Source organism: Ostrinia nubilalis, chromosome 5 (genome assembly GCF_963855985.1).
Source record: "Ostrinia nubilalis chromosome 5, ilOstNubi1.1, whole genome shotgun sequence".
Taxonomy (NCBI): Eukaryota; Metazoa; Arthropoda; class Insecta; order Lepidoptera; family Crambidae; genus Ostrinia; species Ostrinia nubilalis.
In genome coordinates, this window is record NC_087092.1 from 13,155,862 (window position 1) to 13,180,835 (window position 24,974).

The 24,974-nt window shown below is 35.1% G+C and overlaps 1 protein-coding gene across 2 annotated transcripts; it reads right to left on the reverse strand.

The window, feature by feature from the left end:
* Window positions 1-20,568: 20,568 nt before the first annotated feature.
* Window positions 20,569-23,496, reverse strand: LOC135072276 (myrosinase 1-like). Of its 2 annotated transcripts, none has more exons than XM_063966217.1 (6): window positions 23,465-23,496; window positions 22,795-22,928; window positions 21,995-22,659; window positions 21,603-21,911; window positions 21,222-21,463; window positions 20,569-21,015 (listed from the first exon to the last, which is right to left on the reverse strand). In XM_063966217.1, exons 3-6 carry the CDS (start codon window positions 22,598-22,600, stop codon window positions 20,856-20,858), a joined length of 1,317 nt encoding a protein of 438 aa, XP_063822287.1. In that variant the 5' UTR covers window positions 22,601-22,659; window positions 22,795-22,928; window positions 23,465-23,496; the 3' UTR covers window positions 20,569-20,855. The 2 variants fall into 2 exon arrangements, with proteins under 2 accessions (XP_063822287.1, XP_063822285.1); XM_063966215.1 differs by lacking the exon at window positions 23,465-23,496 and adding an exon at window positions 23,189-23,379.
* Between the last annotated feature and the right edge of the window lie 1,478 nt (window positions 23,497-24,974).

Consider the following 24,974-nt stretch of genomic DNA (forward strand, 5'->3'; position numbering starts at 1 on the left):
CGTACGGTGATGCCAGTTTACGCACTGTTAGTTGAGGATATTTTTTTTTTTTTTTTTTTTTTGTGGGTATCTCACTTTACATCTTATTTGACATTGGTATCCGTCGTCAGTTAGTTTGGAGTAGTAATTTGTATTTTTTATCATTTCACTAATATGGGGGTTTGTGTTTTTAATAATATACATATATGATTGTTAAAGACGGGTGGGAGGGTTTCTAATCTCTTCGGACAAAGCCCTCGCATAATTATGATAGAACTTCACTTTTTAAGTTCGTTTAATCATTAATTATGCTCGTGCTTTGTCCTCGAGATTAGAAATAAGAACTATGTAGATTTTGAGAGAACTGATGTGAAATGATAATAAAAACAAAGCTGTTTATTACTTTGCAAAAATAATAAATCATTAGTAAGAATACAATGCTTGTTTTATAATTAGGGGAACCTGTTGAACCTTGGACAGAGTTGTACCTAAAACAATTGTATATATTTTTTAAATTATGCGGTTTTATGAAAAGTTGTCTAGGGTATTACATACGTTATTTGTCAACATTAACGTGAAGTTAGCTAAGATTCGCCGACGCCGTGCAAGTACAAAAAAAAATGGTAATTTAATATTTTACACTGACGCAGTGAGATTTTGGAGGTTTACTTCATGTCAATTTATGAAAAATGTTGCATGTTTGACAAAACGGTTATAGTTAGAACATAATCTTTATATATCTAGCTACTGGACGATATGAGTTTCAGATCCTAAGCTCAAATGGAAGTGGGTTTATTATGCTTATTAAGTGAAGTAGTAGTAATGTTGTACCTTGACCACCCAACTAGCGATGTACCTTGGTCACTGATTTTCATTACGTTTTAATGAGAATTTTATTGTAATAAAAAAAACATATTATACTGTTATAGAAACAATGCCCCGAAGACCTCAAAATAGCAATTTAAAGTCTGTTTTTGATATATATTTTTTTAATTTCTAATGTTTTTTAAAGTTACGTTTAGTGTATCTTCATATGACTTTTTTAAGATTATTTTTGTTGATAAAGCGGTTTTAATGGATATTTTGCTAGAATTTATGTTAAATGATAAGAAATAAAAAAAACTAGATTGCAAGTTAAAGCCACTCTAGCGCTTATTATGTTCTACACGACATAACATATCAACATTCAACAAAATTTTCTAGAAAAAATGTTGAATATTGTCATATTTTTGTTGATTGTGTAAGGCTAAACATGGACTGGAGAGCCGGCTTAAACTAAAGTGATTTGTTGCCAAAAAATTGTGATAAATAATTAGTACAAAAAATATGGATGAGGATCTTTTTTAAAAAATACTTTTACTTAGATATTGTTGCTAATAACTGTAATAATTGGTATTTCAAATAATAATTTAACAGAAAATTAACAAATTGAAGCGAATATAAGCATTTATTTAAATTTAAATAGGTACAACGTACACGGTCCAAGGTACATCTGGTTTGTTGTACCTAGGACAGTTTTCCCTTTTTTTTTCTAGCAGCTAGTATGCCCAAATTTTTAAAATTATACACAATTTTATGAATGAATTATGTAGTCAATTAAATGATCTTTAAATATAACTGCACTAGACAAGTTTAACTATCACCATTATTTTTCAAAAAATCAAAATTCGAAAAACTGGCCTAAGTACAACAGGTTCCCCTACTATTAAGTGTGACATAACTGTCGTAGTTACCCGAGTGAATACTTTCGTATAATTGATAATTATTATTAAGGGTAAGTAATTAAAGGCAAGTATAATTAGCTGTTATATTAGCCATAATGTAAGTGGGAAAGTTAATTATTGTTTCCCAAATCAAATGTCAGTATTAGGTTCTTCTGGCAATTAAATGTTGATTGTTATATCTGGACGCAATAGGCATTCTATTAAAGAATTTGCCCAAAGTAGCTATTTGAAATAACGCTCCAACTGGGGGTAATTCCGATAATCAAGATTAATTCCTAATGTATGTGCTCTAGACGAGGCAGCATGCCTCGTGCTGTGAGTGGTGAATATCAAGGTGTCAATATCACAAGCCTGCAATGTTAATTGAACTAAACTTGTGACTAAACTAAGTGCTCGGTGTTAGAGCGGTAAACAATTTCGTAAGCAACACTTTGCACAAAATGCTTGTACCTACATGACATAAATTGTCAAAACAATACCAAGATTGATTGTTGTGAACTTGGGCGCGATGTCGTGATTAAATTGAATATTTGTATGCATAATATTTGAATGCTTATAAGGAAGGTTTGAACAATGTGTGTAATAGTTACACTAACAAATGACAGTAAAATGGCTAATTTCTCAATATTTTAATTTTTTTTTTTTGGAAACCATAATATCTGATTATGTTTCCAATATGACAGCCAAATTAAAAGACAAGCTTATTACAGCTATCGAAATTCACAATTTTTTATTAAAATAGTGGAATCTAATACCTCAATTAATGATAGTTATGGTAAAAGTAAAACAATTTCCTTGAACAATTATTGTACTGCTTCGATCATCAGACAATGATGAAGATATAATATCCATAGATAGATGAAGATGTAATCTTCGTTTTATATGAGACATTTAGACACATGTAGCGTTTTTATTTTTATCCAATTAAAGAAACAAAGCTAGACTACATTATAAGGGTACTGCTAGTATACCCGTCGCTTGATCACATGTGATTTTTGCAATGTATGTGTAATACAAAAAAGGAAGGAAACCGCAGAAATAAGCTTGACCTTGTTGTCTTAAAATTTTAGTTGCGTATGCATCAGGGTACCTATCTAATTTAGGGTATATAACGATAACGAATTTAGCAAAATTAACGATGCCACGTTCTCCAAATGCAAAAATAATAAAATGGTGAATTTGGTAATGTCGAGTCCATACTAATATTGAATGGACTCTTCAAGATTCGGTATCTACCATGCTATTATCTAGATAAGATAGATCATTAGATAGGACACATCATTGTGTATTGATGATTATAATGATTTTTCTAGTTTCGCATCATTGCCACAATTATTTTTATTTGTGTTAAGTGGGGGGAAACTGCACGCCACCTATGCGGTGTACAAAACTGAATTTCATTCTGAGAAACTGAAAATTTTGAAGATCCTTAGTAAATACTTTTAGGCCAAGAAAGGTCAATGTTTGGGATCTTTGCAGATTAATTCTTATATTATGTTTTTAATATTAGATAATATTAATAAAATAAAATAGATGTTGGACCATGGGTCCCCAGAAGTTTCCCCGTAACACGCCGCCCCCCATCCCGTAGTTGAGACATCGGAGTACTATATTTCATGACACTTAATATAAGTTTATGAATAGCCTGATATAATTGCAATTTTTCTATGTCCGAATATAATCATGTATTATGTGATTTATACTGACATTTATTATTGGTTGTGAGATTGAAATCACATAACTCTATCCTAGTACAACAGAGTCACTTATTACTAGTGACCACTGATGGTAAAAATTTAAAAGCCAACCGACATATTTTACGAGATTCAACTGTTGCGGTTCTGAGCTGGATGCGGCTGGTGCGCTCACGAGCATGACATGTGATGACTGTTTTGAAAGTCAGGAGGTCAAGTCCTCTGTTTTCATCGGTTGTCTGCCTTTCGGGGAAGTCCCTTCAAGGTTAAATTCGTATAAGAAAGGACTTTTTGGTGGCTGCTGATTTGATTTTGGGATTCAATTCCAGATCAGCCCCAAACTTTGAAGTTCGCTAGGCAGTTTTTCGTGTTTTGGAAAGTTTTTATCAAAAGACATGGCGTCAATCTTCGGTGTTTGTAATAAATAAATAAATAGATGAGTCTTTTAACAATTTCACACAGCGCCAGCTGGCCCCAAAGTAGGTAATAATTGATCTTATCTTTAATGAGTCTAAGTAGAATTACGTTTTTTCTGATAAGGAATTCTTAGTAGACAGTCGAGAAAATGCGATTGGCATCGATAAGAAATTCATATTAAGGTAATTGTGTTGAGGCTTGTCCTACACAGGATCATCACCAATATTACAATCTCATCATGAAGGGGCGCAGCTGTTTCAGACCAACAGCGTTGCAGGTGTCGAATCTAATTGATTTCTAGTTTCAGCAGCAGCGGAAGCGGCGCAGATGGCAACGAGAGCAGCAGCGTCGGCGGCGGCAGGGTTCGAGGCTAAGGATTCTGAGTCCAATGTTTCGATAGCCACTAATGGTTTTTCACCTGCTAACGATTTGGCGTGTATCATATCACCACCCGGTAGTGTGGATATAAACCCATCAAATTATGTCTTATTAAGACAACTCCCAATTTTTAAACAAGTAGGTATGCATTATTGCATTTTTTTTTAATGTGATATGTACTTTTACCAGTATGGAACAGCCCTTTTGACTGCCTGCTAAAATATGTAGCGGGTAGGTAACAACTTAACACGAATTATCTGCATGCCTAGTAATATTAACGTTCATATCAATTTAAAATTAAATATCGCCAAATTGTTATCACCGAAAAACTTAGACTTGAACTTACTTGACTTGAAGAATTAAGTAGGTAAGACAGTAAAATTACAACCCGTTGTAGTTGTCCGCAATACCGTAAGTATCGTAATATTTTTAGGATTCTGCGTCTGATTTAGAGGGTAGGTATTGTTGATAATACCGCAAACCATCATATTATAAAAATCACACAGCTCCGCAGTATGGTAGTATGGGTAATTATTATTTAAAAAAATAATTAACTTCGAACATCTGATTTAGAAGTAGGTTATTAATGCAAAGTTTTTAGTGCCGCAAACCCTTAGATATAGATAAATCATTACATTACGAACGTCTGATTTGGAGGCAAGTATATATTAATATCGCAAACTGTCAGACAAAAATAACCACACAAATTAAATAACGTGACAACCCGTGTACGGTTGCCCGCAATATGGTAGTATGTGTAATGATAATATTGTATTAAGTAAATATAATTTACTGTATTCGTCTGAATTAGAGGTAGGTAATAACTCAAACGTTAAAACGGAAATCGTCAGACAAAAACCACAACTAGCATAACGTGACAACCTGATATGGTTGCCCGCAATATGGTAGTATGTGTAATGATAATATTGTATTAAGTAAATAGAATTTACTGTATTCGTCTGAATTAGAGGTAGGTAATAACTCAAACGTTAAAACGCAAATCGTCAGACAAAAAACCACAACTAGCATAACGTGACAACCTGGTATGGTTGCCCGCAATATGGTAGTATGTGTAATGATAATATTATAATAAAAATAATTTACCGTATTCGTCTGAATTAGAGGTAGGAGTAGAACTCGAACGTTAAACCGCAAACCCTCAGACAAAAAACACAACTAGCATAAGAAGACAACCCGGTATGGTTGCCCGCACCATGGTAGTATGTGTAATAATGGATAGAACTTACTGCATCTGTCTTCTTCTTCGTTTGGTTGAAGGCGATGAACTTGCGTTTTTTCTAATTGTCTGAATTAGAGGTAGGAGTAGAACTCAAACGTTAAACCGCAACCCCTCAGACAAAAAACACAACTGGCATAAGGAGACAACCCGGGATGGTTGCCCGCACTATGGTAGTATGTGTAATGATGATGTTCTTCTTCTTCTTCTTTTGGTTGAAGGCGATGAACTTGCGATTTTTCCAATTGTCTGAATTAGGGGTAGGAGTAGAACTCAAACGTTAAACCGCAAACCCTCAGACAAAAAACACAACTGGCATAAAGAGACAACCCGGGATGGTTGTTCGCATTATGGTAATGTGTAATGATGATGTTCTTCTTCTTCTTCTTTTGGTTGAAGGCGATGAACTTGCGATTTTTCCCAATTGTCTGAATTAGGGGTAGGAGTAGAACTCAAACGTTAAACCGCAAACCCTCAGACAAAAAACACAACTGGCATAAAGAGACAACCCGGGATGGTTGTTCGCATTATGGTAATGTGTAATGATGATGTTCTTCTTCTTCTTCTTTTGGTTGAAGGCGATGAACTTGCGATTTTTCCAATTGTCTGAATTAGGGGTAGGAGTAGAACTCAAACGTTAAACCGCAAACCCTCAGACAAAAAACACAACTGGCATAAAGAGACAACCCGGGATGGTTGTTCGCATTATGGTAATGTGTAACGATGATCTTCTGTTGAACCGCTTGAACGACGTTCAGCACCCCATATCTTCTGCTCCAATTTATTTATTTTCTTCAGCAAATGTTCCTTATCCTCATTTGGCGTTTTTCGTTCGGCATTTTGACGACACAAAAACACTATTTTTAACACTGGGTACGTATTTAAGTAGAAGAAGTGCGAACTGGCAGAGCACTGAATCGTGACTGACGACGGATACCAATGTCAAATAAGATGTAAAGTGAGATACCCACAAAAAAAAAAAAAAAAAAAATATATCCTCAACTAACAGTGCGTAAACTGGCATCACCGTACGTGATACTACATAGTTCTTATTTCTAATCTCGAGGACAAAGCACGAGCATAATACCTATTTTATTGTTTCTCAGTTAGCAACGTACCACATGTAGGTATTTTGGATTAATTACCTTAACAAGACATGACATGTTGTTCAGACATGTTGATAGATATGCGACTGTTTTTTATTCGAATTTAAATGAACTACTTCGCGCATTAATAAGGTTTTAGAATAAACTACAGGCTGTTTCAGTGAAAGGACAATGTTCGTTCTCCATACATTGTTCGCCGTTAGATCAACAGTGCCGAAATAATACTTTCTAGGTTCTAAATGACACAAATCTTTATGTAAGAACAATTATTCCTGGCGGACCAATTCTATAAACTTATTGATAGCAATATTGTTATCATAACCTCTTACTTACTAGTATTGTATTATATTATTTTATGCACATCGATTTGGGAGATGTTCTGTATTGTAGTTGTCGCAGCCAAATTGTATTATAATATTGGACGGGTTTTGGAAATAGCTCGGCGTTCCACTTTTATGATTTACTTACTTACATTTTGCACGTAAATAAATAACATGAATCCTATGTTTACTTTCCACTCTTGACATTTAACACGTGACTTACCAAACTAACTATCTCCATGGTTACCGTCTTAGTCTATGCATGACTAGGGATTGAACAACTTTTAATTGAATATTATTAAAATTCTCGATAATTATTATCGATTGAAAAATATTCGGTATTTGAATCGAAAGATATATTCAATTTTATCAATATCAAAATATTCAATTTTAATAATAAAATAAATATTATTTACTACCACCTATGAAATGTTCTAAAAATTGCCTGGAGCGCTCCCCCAATCCTGGGTTTTCCCTTTCCAAGCTGAGAGGATATCATTTTGGTTCTATCGATACATTATAAAGGTACTTAATATTTGAAATGTATTACCAATTATTGTTATAAGCATTTTGAGCGAATAAAACTTTCAATTCTATTAGAATTTTAGACATTTCTCTCACTTTAAGCGGCATTGGATTTTTCATCGAATTTTGAAACTGTAACAGATATATTAAAGATGATCCCATATTGTTGTCATTGTCTATATCAGTGTTATGATCACAATTCTTTTTATTTTATTCATGACCTTCGACCAGTTGGACACATTAGATAGCTTCTTGTAGTATCGTGCAATATATTTTTAACTTTTAATTAAAATCTAGTCATACTGTAGCAATTTGGACGATTTATTTTATTTACAAGATCGGTATCTTATTGTCTATGATGACCGCAGTCAACATCACTATTACATGGATTCCTAACAATGAAGTACGGCATTGCCTTGTGCCGATTTTACATAGATTTTATCGACACAAATTATGGAACTTCATAGGATATGGAGCAGGCCACGCCCTAAAATGTCCGGATGTCGTCATAGTATTATGGAATACATATAAAATACTTTTATTATTTCATTTTTTAATCCTCAAGTGTCCGTTACAATCTAATTAATATTTAAGTATTCAAAAAGTAAGAGATTAATTTTGATACTTTACTGCTGTGCCCAGGAATCTAAGGCGGTTTCTGACAATGTCCTTTGCCATATTAGGCCTCTTTCCCCGTATTTTGCAGGATCCCGTTTAGGTACGTGTTTTAATAATAACAAAACTCGAACCTTTTTAATTTTGAATTTGAATCTCAAATTGTGTGTTCCCTTGACAGTCCAATTTTTGGGGAACCAGTAGCTACTAACTGGATTAAAATAAAACTGGATTGCCGCGGGAAAGTGCCTTTACTTATTTTATTTTATTCACAATACAGGAACAATATGGCTGTGTTATTCTTATTAAAGAAACCCGACGCGAGTTGCGGGTCTTTTGAATAAATGTCGATATTTCAAAGGAGTTTTATATTTTTGTTATTACGTGTTGCGAACTGAATTTCGACGGCTATCAGCAGCAAGCAGGCCCTTTTAGGTGCTTGCTTTTAGTTTAAATTCAAATTCAAATCAAAAATCGCTGGATAGCAGCTACGAAAGTGCAATCGGACTTCATTTAAAAATGAAGTTACCGATTCGAGTTAGCGCTTTACTACAAACGACAGTTTGTTTTTACAGCGCACCATGCTAAACACTGCAGCACCCTATAAGTGATATTTTGAATAAAAACGTTTGGGTAGTTTTTTTTACAATAATATTAGTAATTTGTACAATTTTGTAATATGCCGTTAGTCCCTCGTGGTGTGTTAAGAGTGGACTACAATAGACGAGTCGATTAATAAATAGGCTGTTATCGTTTTCAGATTTTACTAATACCATCAGGTTGACCAATGATAATATTAAGTTTGTTTTAACTCCAAAAAAAAATTAAATCTATTAATCTAATCATGCAAGATCTCAATATTAGCATCAATCAAAGCTTTATTTTTACAGCTCTCTAAGGCTCAGCTCAGATTGTCCGCAATCCATTTTGAATTGTAGCCGCCTGATAATTAATTCCAATCTTTCACGAGATTTATCTGCAGCCAGGCCGGACCCGCAACAGGTTACTTTATTACCATAAAGCGTGCACGACCTTCCTAGCACTTTGTTATGCAACAAAACGGGTGTCGATTGGTGTCTTGAAAAACAAAAGAATGCCTACTCACTGCCCACCATTTATACAGGTTGTCCCAAAAAGAGTGTGCCCAACTTACGGAGATGAGAGACTAATGGATCTACAAATCATCTACAAAAAAAAACTCTTCAGAGGTACGATTATTTTTCATATTTCTTAAAATCCCCAATTTTGAGCCTATCTCTAGTTGCTGTGTATACAAACGAGCAGATACTTATTTTTCGAGAATATTTGACAAGAAGAATAAGAAAAATATCTGCGCATTTTTATCATCTCCATAAGTATGGCACGATCTTTTTGGGACACCCTGTATAAACGGGTGCGTAGACAATGTAACGATCGTTATCGATAGGTAACGCACACCTACTGCCCCCCTGAACAAGGTAACATCGTGACAGATTCTATTTCGCAATTGTACAAAAAAAGTAGAAGCGAAGCGATTTTGAAATTGAATGTCATTAATGAGATAGGTTCTTCCTCTCTCTAGAAGTCAGATGGAAACCCCTCCATGTCCTTATTAAGAATATAGTCATCTATCTAATATACATAAATGCATAATAACTATGTTCTTCAGAAAAACTTGAGCTTGTTTGCATTACATTAATAAATTATAATGACATTGATAAGAGTAATGCTGTAAAGGTTAAACCGTCGATTTTTATACAGATTATAAGTAAATTGTTAAGAAATACATAAGTAAAAATTCTGTAACTGGTTGAAAGATCGATACAAATATTTGGACGCGTTAGACAAACGTTAGGCACGTGTCGTAAACATAATTAATTATGTATTCAGCCAATTTATGTAGTCGGCCGTTTGGTGTAGTGGTTCGGATCTGACTACTATTCCGGAGGTAGCGGGTTCGATTCCCGCACAGTACAAACATTTGTGTGCATGAACATATTTGTTTGTATTGGACTGGGTGTTGTCTATGTATAATAAGTATGTATTTACAAAAAAAAAAAGTATTTAAGTATGTTTATATCCGTTGTCTAGTACCCATAGTACAAGCCTTGCTTAGTTTGGGACTAGAAGCGCAGTGTAAAATGTCCAAGGATATTTATTTATTTATTTATTTATTTAATTAAGATTTTGGTACTTTGCAAAATCAACACATTAACTTAATTTTATTGCAAGTAAAAGTTTTCCTATTATCAAAAATATTGGCAAATCAGCACATTGACTTAATTTGATCACAAGAAATGTTTTTATTTTATAGAGACATTGTGCTACGTAAAGGTACGAAAAAAAGAAAGTAATTTAACTACTTCAAATGCTTTTAAAAAACACTTTTTTGTTTTGCTGATTTTTTTATTTTTATCTCAATTGTTTTTCCTTTTAAGTTTAGTTGACTTGGTGTTACTGGTGTTACATTAACTTGATTCTTATGTAATGCGATATTAGAGCTACAATTCTATTGACAACAATAATCCCAACTTCTCTCTCTTAGAGACAAATTGACGTATTATGCCGAGTGATGACGTCAAATGCTAGTAAAGTTTTTTAAAATTCTAATTACTTTTTACCTTAATTGCCCATTAAAAGTTATTAACCGTAACTAACCAGTTCAATTTATCGAATAGGTAAAACCAGCTTTTGTCTTTTTTCACATTATTATTTGACCTATCATGAGTCTGACCTACAATTAATATTTGACCCTGACTTAGCGTAGCTTTTAACTTTGTAACGCAATCTAGAGGAAGTTATGTGATTTATGGGCTACCACACCCATGGAGAGTGAAACGATGTGCAAGTTACGATGGTTTGACTCTTGTTTGTGGGCATTGACCGTGAAAATAGCATAGTCATGTAATTTTGACGGCCTCTGTGGTAATGATTGCAACCCAATTTTCTCTATTTTTTAGTTCTGTCTTCAGAATTTTTCTGCTTAAAGATGTTATACAATGTATGGGTCAATTACTTTTTGCGTTGTATTTTACACACTGAATTCATATGACAATTAAGTCATAAATTGAACATGGAGTCTGCTTCAGATCTATTTATATTATTTTGACGACTATATTTAAATTCGTTATGATTTTTATTATACCCTTAGGTTATAAAAAATAATATCAATCTTACCATTGCCACCTGTTGTTATAATTACTGTTAGTTCGAAGTGTAAGAACCATAGATTATAACTTCAAGTTTGATCAAGACATTAATGTCTTGGTGGCCGTCAAAAAGACAAATGAATCATTTTGGTCACAGTTAGAGTGAATGGTCAACTTCCTTGAGACAATTTAGTTAGAATTTAATATGAGTCCTTGTCTAATAAACAGAAACAACTATCTGTTTACCACGTCGCATTTTCTGCGGTTTCTTTGGTTCTGGAGTTGCGTTTATATGTATAGTTCATGAAAAAATGTTAACTCTACCATCCATTTATATTCTAGAAGCAGCAATATTTGTTAGAAAACACATTTACTTATTCCAGCAAGATCCAAACCCCCGCCGCAGGACTAAACTTCTCCTTCCAACTCCTAATTCTGAAATGTTTAGAAATAGCCCGGCATATCGATGTATACAAATTTTTAATAAACTACCCGATAATATAAAAGATATAGATATAGATAAGAACCATATATTTAAACAAAAGCTTAAAGAATTACTAATAACTAAATGTCTCTATAGTGTTAAGGATTTTATGGAATATAAATAATTAATTTTGTTATAAGTAGTAGTAACTAGATTAATCCATAATATTATTATATAAATGTATAATAAAATAGTAAGTACTGTTTAATATAAGTTTGAAAGTAGGCACTTATAATATTTTATATTGTATTAGAGTGGATTGCTGTACCCAACCGGGTGTACATAGTACATAAGTAGCTTAGACTAGTTTTAAGTTTCTTAAGGTAACTATGTATTAAATTGCAATTTATGAATAAATAAATAAATTAAAATACAGTAGAATATAATTACTTTATTCGGCATTTAATATTAATTCAGTTACTTACATACATTCTTAAATGTATTAATGAGGCATGTTGAAGAGGCGCCTAAAATAAAATAAATGAGTGTAAATACTAGGATTATGCATCAACTCCTTAAATTGCTAACATAAATAATAAAAATTCTTAAACAAATAAAAGTTAGAGCAAAAACAAACGAAAACCAATATTTGATATCACAAGATCTTAGGCTGTAATAGCCATTGTTTTTCTCACAGCTAAGGGTAACAATTGAAGGACAATTTAAAAGTTTATTTATTGAAAACTACGTTAAGTTTTCAATAAATAAACTTTTAAATTGATTGTTTTACAGACTGAATTAATATTTCCCAGGGATTTTCAAACTTTTTTCCCTACTTTTTATTATTTCACGATCTACGATCGCCTCACGACACCCTTGATACGGGATTACACATGATACAATGCCATAACGGCTCAGCCCCCCTAGACAAGTGGCACTTTTTGATCGAATCGAAAATCGACTCCGTCAAAACTCCATACAAAAGAAAAGGCTTTTCGACCATCTTTCGACTGGTATGCGATTTTAAAGTATAGACCCACCCACAGGGTATCGTGACGCAGTTTGGGAAACCCTGTCTGTCCTATTCTCTAATATTTGCCAGATTTACCCTAGAGACACTTAGGCTGGGTTGCACCATCTTACTTTCAATCTGTCAAACTCCATACAAAAAGCACCGGTTATCGTCATAGTTACCGTTTAAGTCAGGTGGTGCAACTCAGCCTTAGACATTTGACATAAGCTTATGTCTATACTGGTAATTAGTTGATAGAAATAAAATTAATTTTGGCCGCATAGTTCTACTGTACGATCTCTTCGTTGTGGCGCATGCATACACTGCAACCGCGAGGCTGCGTCCGCGCACGCAATTGAGACAATTATACATCCGCGCAGACAACGAACGAATTCGCTCACATTGTGTTCTTATCTCGCTCGTGTCGCTATCCGGATTAAGTTATGGGCACACTGTTACCTAATATAAATTAAAAATTGGTAAGAAATAACCTGAATAAAACTTTGCTTTAATGTAGAGTTGATTGACAGTACTAATTAAACGATTAAATATTAAAATAAGTTACTAGCAAGAATATAATTAATAGGTAGCTAATTAAAACAGTCGTCTGGTGAAAAATATCGTGTGGGCACCATTTTCACTTAAGGCAATCAATCTAATTAAATTAAAAAGAGGCAGTCGTTTTCTTTAAAAGTCATAACCATCAATACTCATTAGTTATAAGTAGGTACTCAATCATTTAATTGCTTCTGTCTTGAACTAAATACCTATAACATGTAGAATTATAAATGCAGAAAATCCAACAATTAATTATTTAAATTTAAAATCAAAGTATTCATTCAATAGTCAACATAAAAATTCCTACTTTCTGAAACTGTCATCAACCGAATTATTCCAACGAGCCATTCACCGTCTTAAAACGAATTGCGTCAATCAAAATTAATTTTAATAAGCATTATTTGCCAATGCGCACCATGCCTAAACAGCTTCCAAAACTCACACGCGCTTTCTCACTCGATTTACGTAACGATTGCTACATTTTACTCGATTCCGCCTTCTTTGTATCGGCCTTGATACGGTTTGCGCCTAGCGCGCGACAATAAGCGTGAAGTTTTGACGAAACGACGAGTCGTTTTGGCACCCAGCGGTATATCGCGAAATAATTTAGTTATGGTATTGCAGACCAAGTCCTTTCATGGGCCTCAGGTTTTGTAACGAAAAATACTTAAGATTACGCATTAATTTTAATGTTTCATTAAAGGTTGCTCTTAATAATCTCTTGCCTTTTTATTTGAAATAGCGAGCCGTCATGTCGATATTTGCTGGTTATTTATCGATTATTCAAAAATGATATAACCTAGCTTAATTGTAATAGTTCTTAATGAACATTCGTTTTGCTTATTAATTCTAAATAGACCTTAACCAGACTACTAAATAAACTTCTTTGGTCCGTGCTTGCCAGTGATAAGGAAGAGTTTTGGTAACAATTTTTTCCTTTACATTTTAGCTTGGTGACCCTTTGGCTATCATGGATTGTCTACTAATATTTTCTTATCTGTAGGGTTAGTTAATGTCCCCAGTATCATCATCTTCATCATCTCGGCCATATTACATCCACTGCTGAACATAGGCCTCCCCAATGCTTTCCATGTTGCCCGGTTGGTAGCAGCCTGTGTCCAGCGCCTTTCTGCTACCTTTTTGATGTTGTCGGTCCACCTTGTGGGTGGTTTCCCCAGTAGTCTAAATATATTTACTTGCTACATCAGGCTTCTAAGGTCCGTAGTGAGTAACCACCTTTACCTGCCAATAATGTAACGATAAAAATAATCAATAGCAATCACGACTAAAGTTCATAAGTCATTTAGGCCGCTTTGTCTCTATGATATCAGCACAGTGCAATATGATCGAGTTATTCAATCGATTGTCGGCGCACAAAGAGAAGTCGAGTCATAGCTTTGCCCTTGGATTCGTTCGATTAATTAAAATTCGACTCAGTGACTTTTACTTCTGTTATCTCGCGGTTTGGTATGATACCCTGTGGTCATAATCATTGTTGAAATACTTTTCTGACGTTAATTTGCAATATTAATTCAAGTATTATTTCATTCTTAAGTATTGACTGATAAGAACCTGCTTTAAAGATAGTTCGAGGCAAAGGCAAAAAAAAATATAAATTGAGAATAGTGTTACACTGATGACTAAGAACAACTTTTACTGTGGGATCAAAAAGGACGTCATACAAAAATCAGCGGTCAACACTAAGGCTGAGTTGAACCACTAAACTTTGACCGTAACTATAACCAATTGTTGATTGCAAACTCCTCTACATTCTACCTAATAAGTCTTAAGTGACTTCAACTCCTACCATATTGCTACTAGCTCATATAGTGGTACTTAATCAGCCCTAAAGAGTAACACGGCTGCACACGCACGTCAAACGCGACCATGCATCAACCGCCAATTACCGTGTGATTAGTACTAAAACAGATTTAGTCACGGTGCATAATTTCGTTGCGGTACTGCAGTCGTGAGTGACATACGATATTGCGTTATGAGCTAATCTGACAGACATGACATGTCATGTGTAAACTTTGTATTGATTGAAATAAACAGAGGTTTCTCTATTTTGCATGACGTAAATAAGTCGTTTACAAGATTTAGCTGTGTCCGCGACTTCGTCACATATTTTTTTCCATAACATTTTCACTGACACTCCGCTCCTATTGGTCGTAGCGTGATGTTATAATAGCCTTCCTCGAAAAAAGAACTATCCAACACAAAAAAACTTTTTCTTTTCGGACCAGAGTTGTTCCTGAAATTAGCGCGTTGAAATAGACTCTTCAGCTTTAAAATAGTACGAGTAGTATAGATTTAGATGCAGTCATTTGTTTCAGGTTTTATTTTCCGTTTCAGCTTTCAAAAATAGAACCTTAATAAAAGTTACACGTGCGTTAATAATGAGTCTGACATGCTTTAAAAATATTTGCATAAAATTAATTTAGCTTTAATATTTACACAAGTCTCTTGACTTATTTCTTTCTTACATCACAAAATGTTTGAAAATAACTTAATCAACTTATTTGATGCAAAATCACATCTATTACAACTGACATAAGGTGTAACAGTGATTACCTTGATGTGCTGTCGCGTATGAAAGTTATAAATCTGCTTGTTATGTTTTAATAAGCGCTTAATGAGGCAGAACAATTTGAAAAACATGGCCCGAATACGAAATTTAAAATAGTTTGGTTAACTGCATAAAGCCCAATCAAGGTGTATCAATATTTCAGTGCTTAATTAATAATCTCTACCCACGGAATATGAAATTGGAGTTAACTATAAAGGCTTCCACAGACCAAACGCGGGGCAGTAGCAGCGCAGTTTGAATGCGGGCCCGCGCAAGTTGTAATACAAGAAACTCTTTGAAGTGTGTCACACCAAATTTGAACGCGGGCCAGCGCTCCAACCGCGCCGCACTGCAACTGCCGAACGACAAACGAGGCGGCGGAGGCGCAAACGCGAGCCCGCGCTGTTGTATTACTATGGCGGCCATATTAGCATGACACACCGGACGTAGGGCGGTAGCAGCGCGTTGAAAGCGGTTTTCGAATGTTTAAATTTTTGACAACCGCCCGCGTTGCAACTGCTTTGAAACTGCGCTGCTTTCAGTGTGCCTCAGCCGCGCTGTAACTGACCCGCACTGCTTCTGACCCGCGTTTGGTCTGTGGAAGCCTTAACTCAGTTAATATTATACCTACTCGATACTTCGAAAATTAGAATAATGTAGACTCTACATTTTAATTCTGTAAGTTTTCCGAGAAAAATATTGTTCCCAAATCACTTATTCACCACAGAACCGTGGCATGTTAAAACGCTTTAAACGCCAGTTTGGTTTCACACCCTGTTTACTACGAATTTATCCATTTCTAAACAGTAAATAGTTTATGTCATTTATTATAACCAGTAATTGCATGTATTGCGATTTCTTACACCATGATTACTGAGAAATATATCACTACCGCCTATAGTTATTTAAATCACATGAAATTACATCTGATTACAAAACTAAGTGTTGAATGTTACATTTTCCGCAGGTTGACCTAATCTGACGCAAACGACACATTTCCGTCACGAATGTGTTATATTTCATAACATTTTATACTAATAGTAATAAGAACACTTCGAAATTGAGCGCGCATCGAGTGTCGAGTGGGTTGTTGAACATTGGACAACCCGGTGGGCGTCTTGAAACTTGCTTACGTGCCATAACTCCACTGAATCCATGAAAAATCAATAGAACTGAAACACCCACGTTCTATCAGGTTCTATTGATAACATTATATCAATATTTTTCACACTACATTGGCAGAAAGAAATAAGTTTGGTTGGTACTCAATAATAAATAAAATAAAATATATATATAAGAATTGACTTTACAGATGCTTTAATGCTGAAATGCTAGGAGTACGAAGGTAGGACGGCGGCCTGCAAGGCTAGGATGCGCGCCGTAATAAAATCTTAACGATGAATTTAGACGACAAATGTATGGGCTTATCGATTTTTTTTTATATCCCCAATGAGGAAGCTCTTGGCCTGTATCTCACCTGGTGGTAAGTGACGATTAGGCCGAAGGTGGAAGTGAGATTCACCCGGTTCACTTTAAATCCATAAAATGGCGCGATGAAAGCTTACAACATAACAAAATTAATAAGTTATAAACCAAAAAATCCCATTAGAGAGTCATTTTTGACCCGAAGTCGCGGGCAAAAGCTCGTTATTCATAATAATAATTTTCTATATCAGATTTAAATATAATTCAAACAAAAACAATACATATATCTAACAGTAAGTAATTTATTGTAGTAAGTACACTACATTTTGTTGACTGGTAGAAAGTGTCCAGCGTGGAAGGCCGACTTGAGTGACTTGAGGTCACCCGGATATTTGCTAATAAGCGTACCCACGTTGAATTCATTAAGTATTTGTACAACGTTCATAGTAGGTAAGCTATGCACCTTATCTTTTTGAAGTGGCGTGAAATTTTAAATTATACAATTATTTGTTAAATTACTAAAAGTCCATGAGTTAGCGACTAATCATGACAGATTTATATAGAAATAGCTGACGTTGAAACTAAAGACAGTAAGAACCATTAGGTACTAATAAACGACTCGTTGGAAGAAGTAACTGAATAGCTAGGCAAGTAACCCACCTCGCGCAGTCGGGTAAAGAGTCACTAAGAAACCAATGCCCGTTTTCACCATCAATCAAATGTTTTTAAGTGACCCCTATGGTAATTGATGGTGAAAACGGGCATAAGTTTTATCTGTAAGAAAACTGGTAATAGAGATTCTTAACAATTTAAGCTTCCTTTGCTACTAATTATTACTAAAGTAGTTATTATAACTAACTCTATCTTAGCCGAATTAAGATACAAAATAAAAAATATTTTACGCATTTCATGAAAGTGGTGTCAGGATATGAAAGTCCACACAAAAGTGGTAATTCACATTCTTGTTCACACCAAGGCCTTCAGAGGTCGAAGTATCCGTCATACGCCGACTATTTTTATTCAAAATCCGGCGACATGCGGGTTTGTTTGTACGAGTACGTTCGATTACACATTCTTTGTTTTCCATTCAGGATTTCCCCTGAACTGGAAATAACACAATTAATTTATGGAAGCGGACTGTATGTAATTAAATAACAGGATTTAGTGGAGTAGTAGGTGTCAATAGCTTCACAGTACAGTCATCGTCAAATAGTTCGTGACACCCAAAGTGGCCAAAAAGTTGACAACATAACCTTACTTCAAATGTCACAAAGACGTGTGGCGTACATTTTGGTGTCGTAGCGAACTATTTGCAGCTGACTGTACATGTCAACTGCACCAGACAGTCTGCCAATAGAGAGAGATGGAGGGAGATCGTGCGGAGAGTTGTATCCGCCTCTACAGCCGATGTGAACAACGCCTCAATGTGACCACGACCGCTCTGCCAAGAGCGTTACGAATAAGAAGAAGAAGAAGAAGTACATGTCAATGCAAATCTTGTGTACGAAAAGCCCTCATTCTCTTGTAAGGTAAGTTGTGGGAATGATGAATGATGATCATTACGATTGTCAGAACTTCAGCTTTGGTATGCAATTTAATTTTGTATAACGAACATACCTATTATGTAATTCATCAATTTAATATAATTTTTAAGTCTAAGATTACAAAATATCCAAATCGGTCGCAATGATCGGATTCCATTGAACTAGAACAACCGCTCAAGAAAAAAAAGTGTAGATAAGCTGACAGCTCGTGGTGCTTAATGCAATGTTACGTATCACATGCTCTAGTGGAGTGTAACAACGCATGGTAAACACTATCGCTTGACACGTGCATGACTGACCTGTCAAATCTGTCATATTCTGAGAGAAATGGCTGCTGCACTGTTACTGAGCTTTAAGGTTTGTAACGTTCTACGTCCTGCTACTTGCCATTGCAATTTTCCGGTTGCTTGGTAGAGATTCACTCCGTCTCTGTCTGACCAAACAAATTTGAGCGCGACGAAGCAAACGCACACAAACGTAGTCAAACCATTTACATTTTTATGAAATTGATGTTTTTTAAATACGCCAACTAAGCCTGTTGAAGTATGAAGGGAGGATATCAATCAATCAACAGCCAGCAAAAACATTATTATTCAATTTCAAATTGCATTATTCATACTACGGTTGTATCTTTTCAAAGAAAATTGTATTTTAAAGTCATACTTGACGGACGGACGGACGCGCCGGACGGGACTAATCCACGTAATAATATTACGTGGATTAGTCCGCACTAGTCGCGTCAAGTATGCTAAATTACTACGTACTAGGTGGAATAGGTATTTGGATCGAGTATTAATAAATACTAGGAATAGGTGCACCTAGTATCAAATTTACCTAGTATAACCCATCTCTATTGCTTGAATCTCTTATAAAATTGTAATAGGAGCAATTTGACTCTAAAACGTGTGGTTGGATGTGAGTGATGTAGCCCACTTTATATTGGCATTTTCCAATACAACTCCAATTTACAGAGTCACTTTCCGTAGGTTTTCTGCGGAGTAGTTGGTGCGGAATTTATTTGTTAAGATAATATCTTATTAACTATATTATAGTTTACTAGGGATCCCCTGTTCGGTCGTTATTGTGCTAAGGTTTCATTCAGTAGGTAGAGTGAGTCCGCTATTGTTGTCACTCGCCAAAAGAGTAGGTATCGCACAATCTCAAATAGTCAGTTTACCTAAAACGAACCGTCGTTTTAGGTAAACTGACTTTGCCTTACGCATGACCGCATGCGTAAGGCATTTTCCTACAACAGTATTTTTAAATGATTTATAAATAACTGCCTAATACTTAAATGGAGGTCATTGAAAATGTAACATTTAGATTAATACAATAAATCAATCTAAAACTCATTTGCATGTACGTAGGACATGTCATTGATATTAGATAATAGCGTTATAACAAATTTATTGTTATATATTTGACCATGAAATTGGTAACAATGCTATAATTTACGAAAAATCCTGCGTGCGTTTTCTTCCGACTGGGCTCTAACATATTATTCAATCTGTGATATCGATCATATTATGACGTAGCAATTAGTTAACAACTAACGTATTACACTTACGGCAAGCCATGTCGACGCATGTCCAAGTTTTGATCAGAACGACCAATCATCTAAAATATCCGGTTCCGTGACACGGATTAGTAATTGCGTAGGTATTGTCGAACTAAAGAAAGGGTTTTAGTAGTTATTTAATAGGTAGATACTAGCTACCCTGTATTGATAAAATGATACCGGCTAACAGCGTAAAATACATTTGAAAATTTCGACGAGCTCAATGTCTACTCTCATCTTTCAGCGCCGGTGGCGGTACCCGGCAAGCGAAAAGTTGTGAGTTCAGTTGCCGCCGAGGCTGTCGAATTTTTCAGGTTTGAAAATTAGCTTGAGATAAATTAATAAAGTAAAAAAATAAAATTAAAAATAATTTATTGTCAGACAATGCAGTCCATGTTTTGGTTAGTAACAGATCTTAGAGACTATGTTAGTAGCACAGCTTATTTGTAATCTCTTAATCTTTTTAATTTGGTGATAGATGGAGGAGCCATCACATTAACATTTAACCCCCAGCATCTAAGCCAGAGATCTAACAGAGACCTGACAGGACTGAATTAATCATGCTAATGCCACGATGATTAACTGTCCCTCAAGTTTCTTAATAAAGTAAAAGCATTTTATAATAATTTTGTTTATTTGTCATCAGTGTCCTTCATCAATAGTCATCACAGCGGTGTCGGGTTCGAAGCCGATGTCGAGCGAGCGCGTGCGCACAATCTCCTTATACACGAAGGCGGACTTGCGCGGGGTTCGCGTGCGGTTCGGGCTTTCGAAGTCCACGTGGTAGATGCCGTATCGGACCCTGGAAGAATAAGGACGTTATTTATAGGTACTTAAGGTAGATTATCGCTATAACTTTTAGCTGCTTATTGAGTCTTCAGACCAGTTTTTCAAGCGGCTACCTTTTAACTAAAGAACTCCTAGACTGTCCGTTATTTTTGAGTCCTAGGCTAGCTGTAGTTCTTATCTATTAACATTACATATGAATTATTTGAAATGAGAACTCACGTGTATCCCTTAGTCCATTCGAAGTTATCCATGAGACACCATGCGGTATACCCAATTATATTAGTGCCATCATCAATGGCATCCAGTACGGCGCCAATGTAGCCCCTATAGTATGTTACTCGTTCGTCGTCGTCCAACCCAGTATAGTAAGTTCCGAAACCATTTTCAGTTATAAATATAGGGGGGTTGTCATATTCTTCTCTAAAGTAGTTTAGTAGTTTGTAGAATCCCCAAGGCACATACTGCAAAAAAAGAAAGAAATGTAATCATTGCGCAGAGAACAGGTCCAATCCACATGGTATGCATAATTACAAAGGATGCGATATCGATGACAAATATCATTAAACATAATGACAAAATTAAAACAAGAAATCAACTTACGTCAGTTGAACTAAATTCGGATAAAACCCATTCGTTTAGTTTGAATACATTGACACCAATATCATCGGCCCGGGAAGGAACTGCATAGCTATTGATGGTGTCCTCATCCATATTCACGAAGTAACTGGAGTAATGATTCAGTCCGAAGAAATCTGACGTTCCACGAACGTATTCTATTTCTTCAGGAGTAAAGTCAGGAAGTCGGGATCTGGCAAATCCTTGTTCTGCACTTTTGCGAGCTACTTTCTCCTTTACAATTGAAGGCCAATCCCCCTCCTTTGAGAAGATAGGATGAGCATAGACTCCTGACTAAAAATTCAAAAAGAAAATAAAAATCAACATAAGTTAGGGCGGTAAGTCATTATTCATTAATTACTGAGGTAGGCACTTACGTCAAATTGCAGATATTCTCTTGAAGCAGTGGCATACAATTCAGACTCAGGTTCATACCACTGAGCGCTGAGTGTAATGGATATATTGCCTCCCTGAGACGCTCTAAATTCTTCATCATAGATATGGTAGGCCCGTGCGTGAGCTAATAGTAAATTTTTAGAGCACAAATAATCAGCCACACCAGGAATATTAAGCCTAGGCGCTAACAAATTTAATCCATAGCCATAAAGGCAAATTTGAGTGGGCTCGTTGATGGTGATCCAATATTTAATCCTGTCTCCGAACAGTTCGTAGGCAGTCCGTACGTAGTCGCCGTACCAGTCAACAATATTGGGATTTGTCCATCCCCCCATCTCTTGAAGCTTTTGGGGCATGTCCCAGTGGAAGAGTGTAATCATTGGTTTAATGTTGTGTTTCAGTAGTTCATTAATCAAATTGTTGTAGTAGTCAACTCCTGCTTGGTTGATTTTGTCTGGGAAACTAGTAGGCATGATCCTGGTCCAGGACAGGGAAATTCTGTAAAAGTCAACGCCCATTTCTCTGACCATCTCTACGTCACGTTTGTATAAATGATATGAGTCGTCCGCGATGTCTCCTGTAGACATATCATCGATGGGGCTGGGTATCTTGTGAGTGTCATGATCCCAGATACTCTCCGATTTACCTATGAAGAAAATATAAAGACAGTTAACAAAATAAAAAAATAATTTTCAAAAGCTTCTTTTGTATGCAGAGTTGACTGCAGGGAGTACAAAGAATAGGTACTTAAATGTTTCTTGAGCCTCCAAATCATACTCACCATCTTCATCCCAAGCCCCTTCCACCTGGTACGAAGCGGACGCAACACCAAACAGGAAACCGTCAGGGAATTTCCTTACATCTTCTCGAATTTCAGGTGTTTTTCCCAACACCACGTGGAAACAAAACAAGGATCTGTAAAATATTTTCTGGACTGAGTGAAGATCGATATGTATGGCTCACATATTAGATATAACGGATTTTGACAAAACTTCAAGAAAACTAAAGCTGAATTGCACTAGGTACCTAACTTTAACGATGTAATACAAAACACAAAAGTTTGAAAAAAAGAAGAAGAAGAAGAAAAGTAAAGAGTTTGACAGATTTTAGACATTAGTTATACTTAGTTAAAGTAAGATGGTACAACCCAACATTGTTTAAACTATGCTACTCACAGAACTATCCTTTTGAGAAACATTTTTGTTGCACGATCACTTTTGTTATGACAGTAAGCGCAATCATTCGGTTATATAACTTAGCAAAATTTTTATCATATCTCATTTAGAGGAAAGATAATTCTGAAGATGAATATCATAAGTACTTTTAAATTTTTATTGTACTTATATCTTATAAAACGATTTTAGTATGTGGAATGGAGCGGTGATAAATTATATTTGCGAAAAAATATCATAATTGGCGATAATTATGAATACTAAAAATACGTCAAATACCTAAGCTACTGACAGTGGTAAACAGGTAATCTAAACTGGCACCTAAAATTCTATGGCTCCGAATTAAATACAAAATTGGGCGAAAGAAATACTCAGTAAACGACATAAACATTAATTGGGTGATTATTAAACCGGTTTGAGTTAATATATGAAGTAGGTACTTCATAAAATAGAATTTTGGGATGTTTAATGTGTACTGCGGTAATAACATCGATAAATATTATAATAATAATTGTTGTAGGTAATATCTTTTCTATTCTGCAACGCTGCTGTGCAATGCGGGAGCATAGCTACTTCTGATTTTAACAGCTTTTTTGGCAAATAAAATTAAATTAGCTATTAAAAAGAAATGTGCATGTGCAGACCACAACCCAACACATTAAACTTTCAGTAACTTAATTATGGGCCTCTTATGAAGACTCAAGGTCACCCAAAAGGCGATAGAGCGCGCTATACTTACTCGGAGTTTCCCTGCGTGATCGAATCAGAAATAATGAGGTGATTCTTATGAAAACCAAAGTAACTGACATAGCCCGCAGAATTGCTAAAATCAAGTGGCAACTTGCTCAATATAATAATTTGAAACACTTCGATTATAGTATAAAGCAGCACTTTTGCAATAAAATAATTAATAGATGTTGAATATAATGTCTAAATAATTTTTTTCGCTTACGAATTATTGTAGTGATCTGATCTGATTAACCTGAACTTAATTTAATATGTTCAAGTCGCCGTTTTCAATATTTCTATTCGCCCTCAGTCATTTGCTCATTTAGTATTTCAGTGCGCCATAATCAGTATTTTAGATACCCTAAATTTGAATTTATAGTCGATCGTTTAATACCATCCTTTTAGAAGCTAAATTCGATTAGAACCACAGGGGTTCTGTTATGAAATGATATAAGTATAAAAAAAAAGTATTTTCTATGATATTTGCTGATAAAATAAAAGAGCAACAAGATAATAATTTACAGTTGTTTTGACAATGCCACTCAAACGTCAAATCTATTACCTACGTCAATAATATGTTTTCAATAGCAACAAGAGCTGCTATTGATTAGATATGAGATAATGATTCCAGCTGATTCCAGTATGAAAATATGAGTACCTAGTACCTACATACATTACCTATGTACTTTATATTATGTATATTTTGGATATTAGTCTCTAATATGTAGGTGGTATTTATTACTCATCGTATTTGCCCTTAGCGGGATCTGAATCCACTTTTGCAGCTGAGTTTGTATTTTTTTTTTATGTGACAGGAGGCAAACGAGCAGACGGATCACCTGATGGTAAGTGATTACCGTATTGTATTCGATGGAATTTAACCATTAGGCCTGGCTGGCCTTTTACATTTAGTATGACGTGAAAAAAAATTGAAATATATTAATTTATTTAAATAACAGTGGGCCCCAGACTAGGCATAGCCTGTATCTTGGTGGCCCAAGCAGTGCAGTTTGCATAATTTATATGTATATTAAAACACTTTTATTTATATTTACATGAT

Bases quoted from the DNA above. Each gene is read 5' to 3' on its own strand.
- LOC135072276 (XM_063966215.1), bottom strand. From the start codon at position 23,211: ATGTTTCTCAAAAGGATAGTTCT. The intron at 21,912-21,994 runs GTAAGTGCCTAC...TTGAATTTTTAG, and splicing joins GAGAATATCTGCAATTTGAC to TCAGGAGTCTATGCTCATCC. The intron at 21,016-21,221 runs GTGAGTTCTCAT...TTATTCTTCCAG, and splicing joins GAATGGACTAAGGGATACAC to GGTCCGATACGGCATCTACC.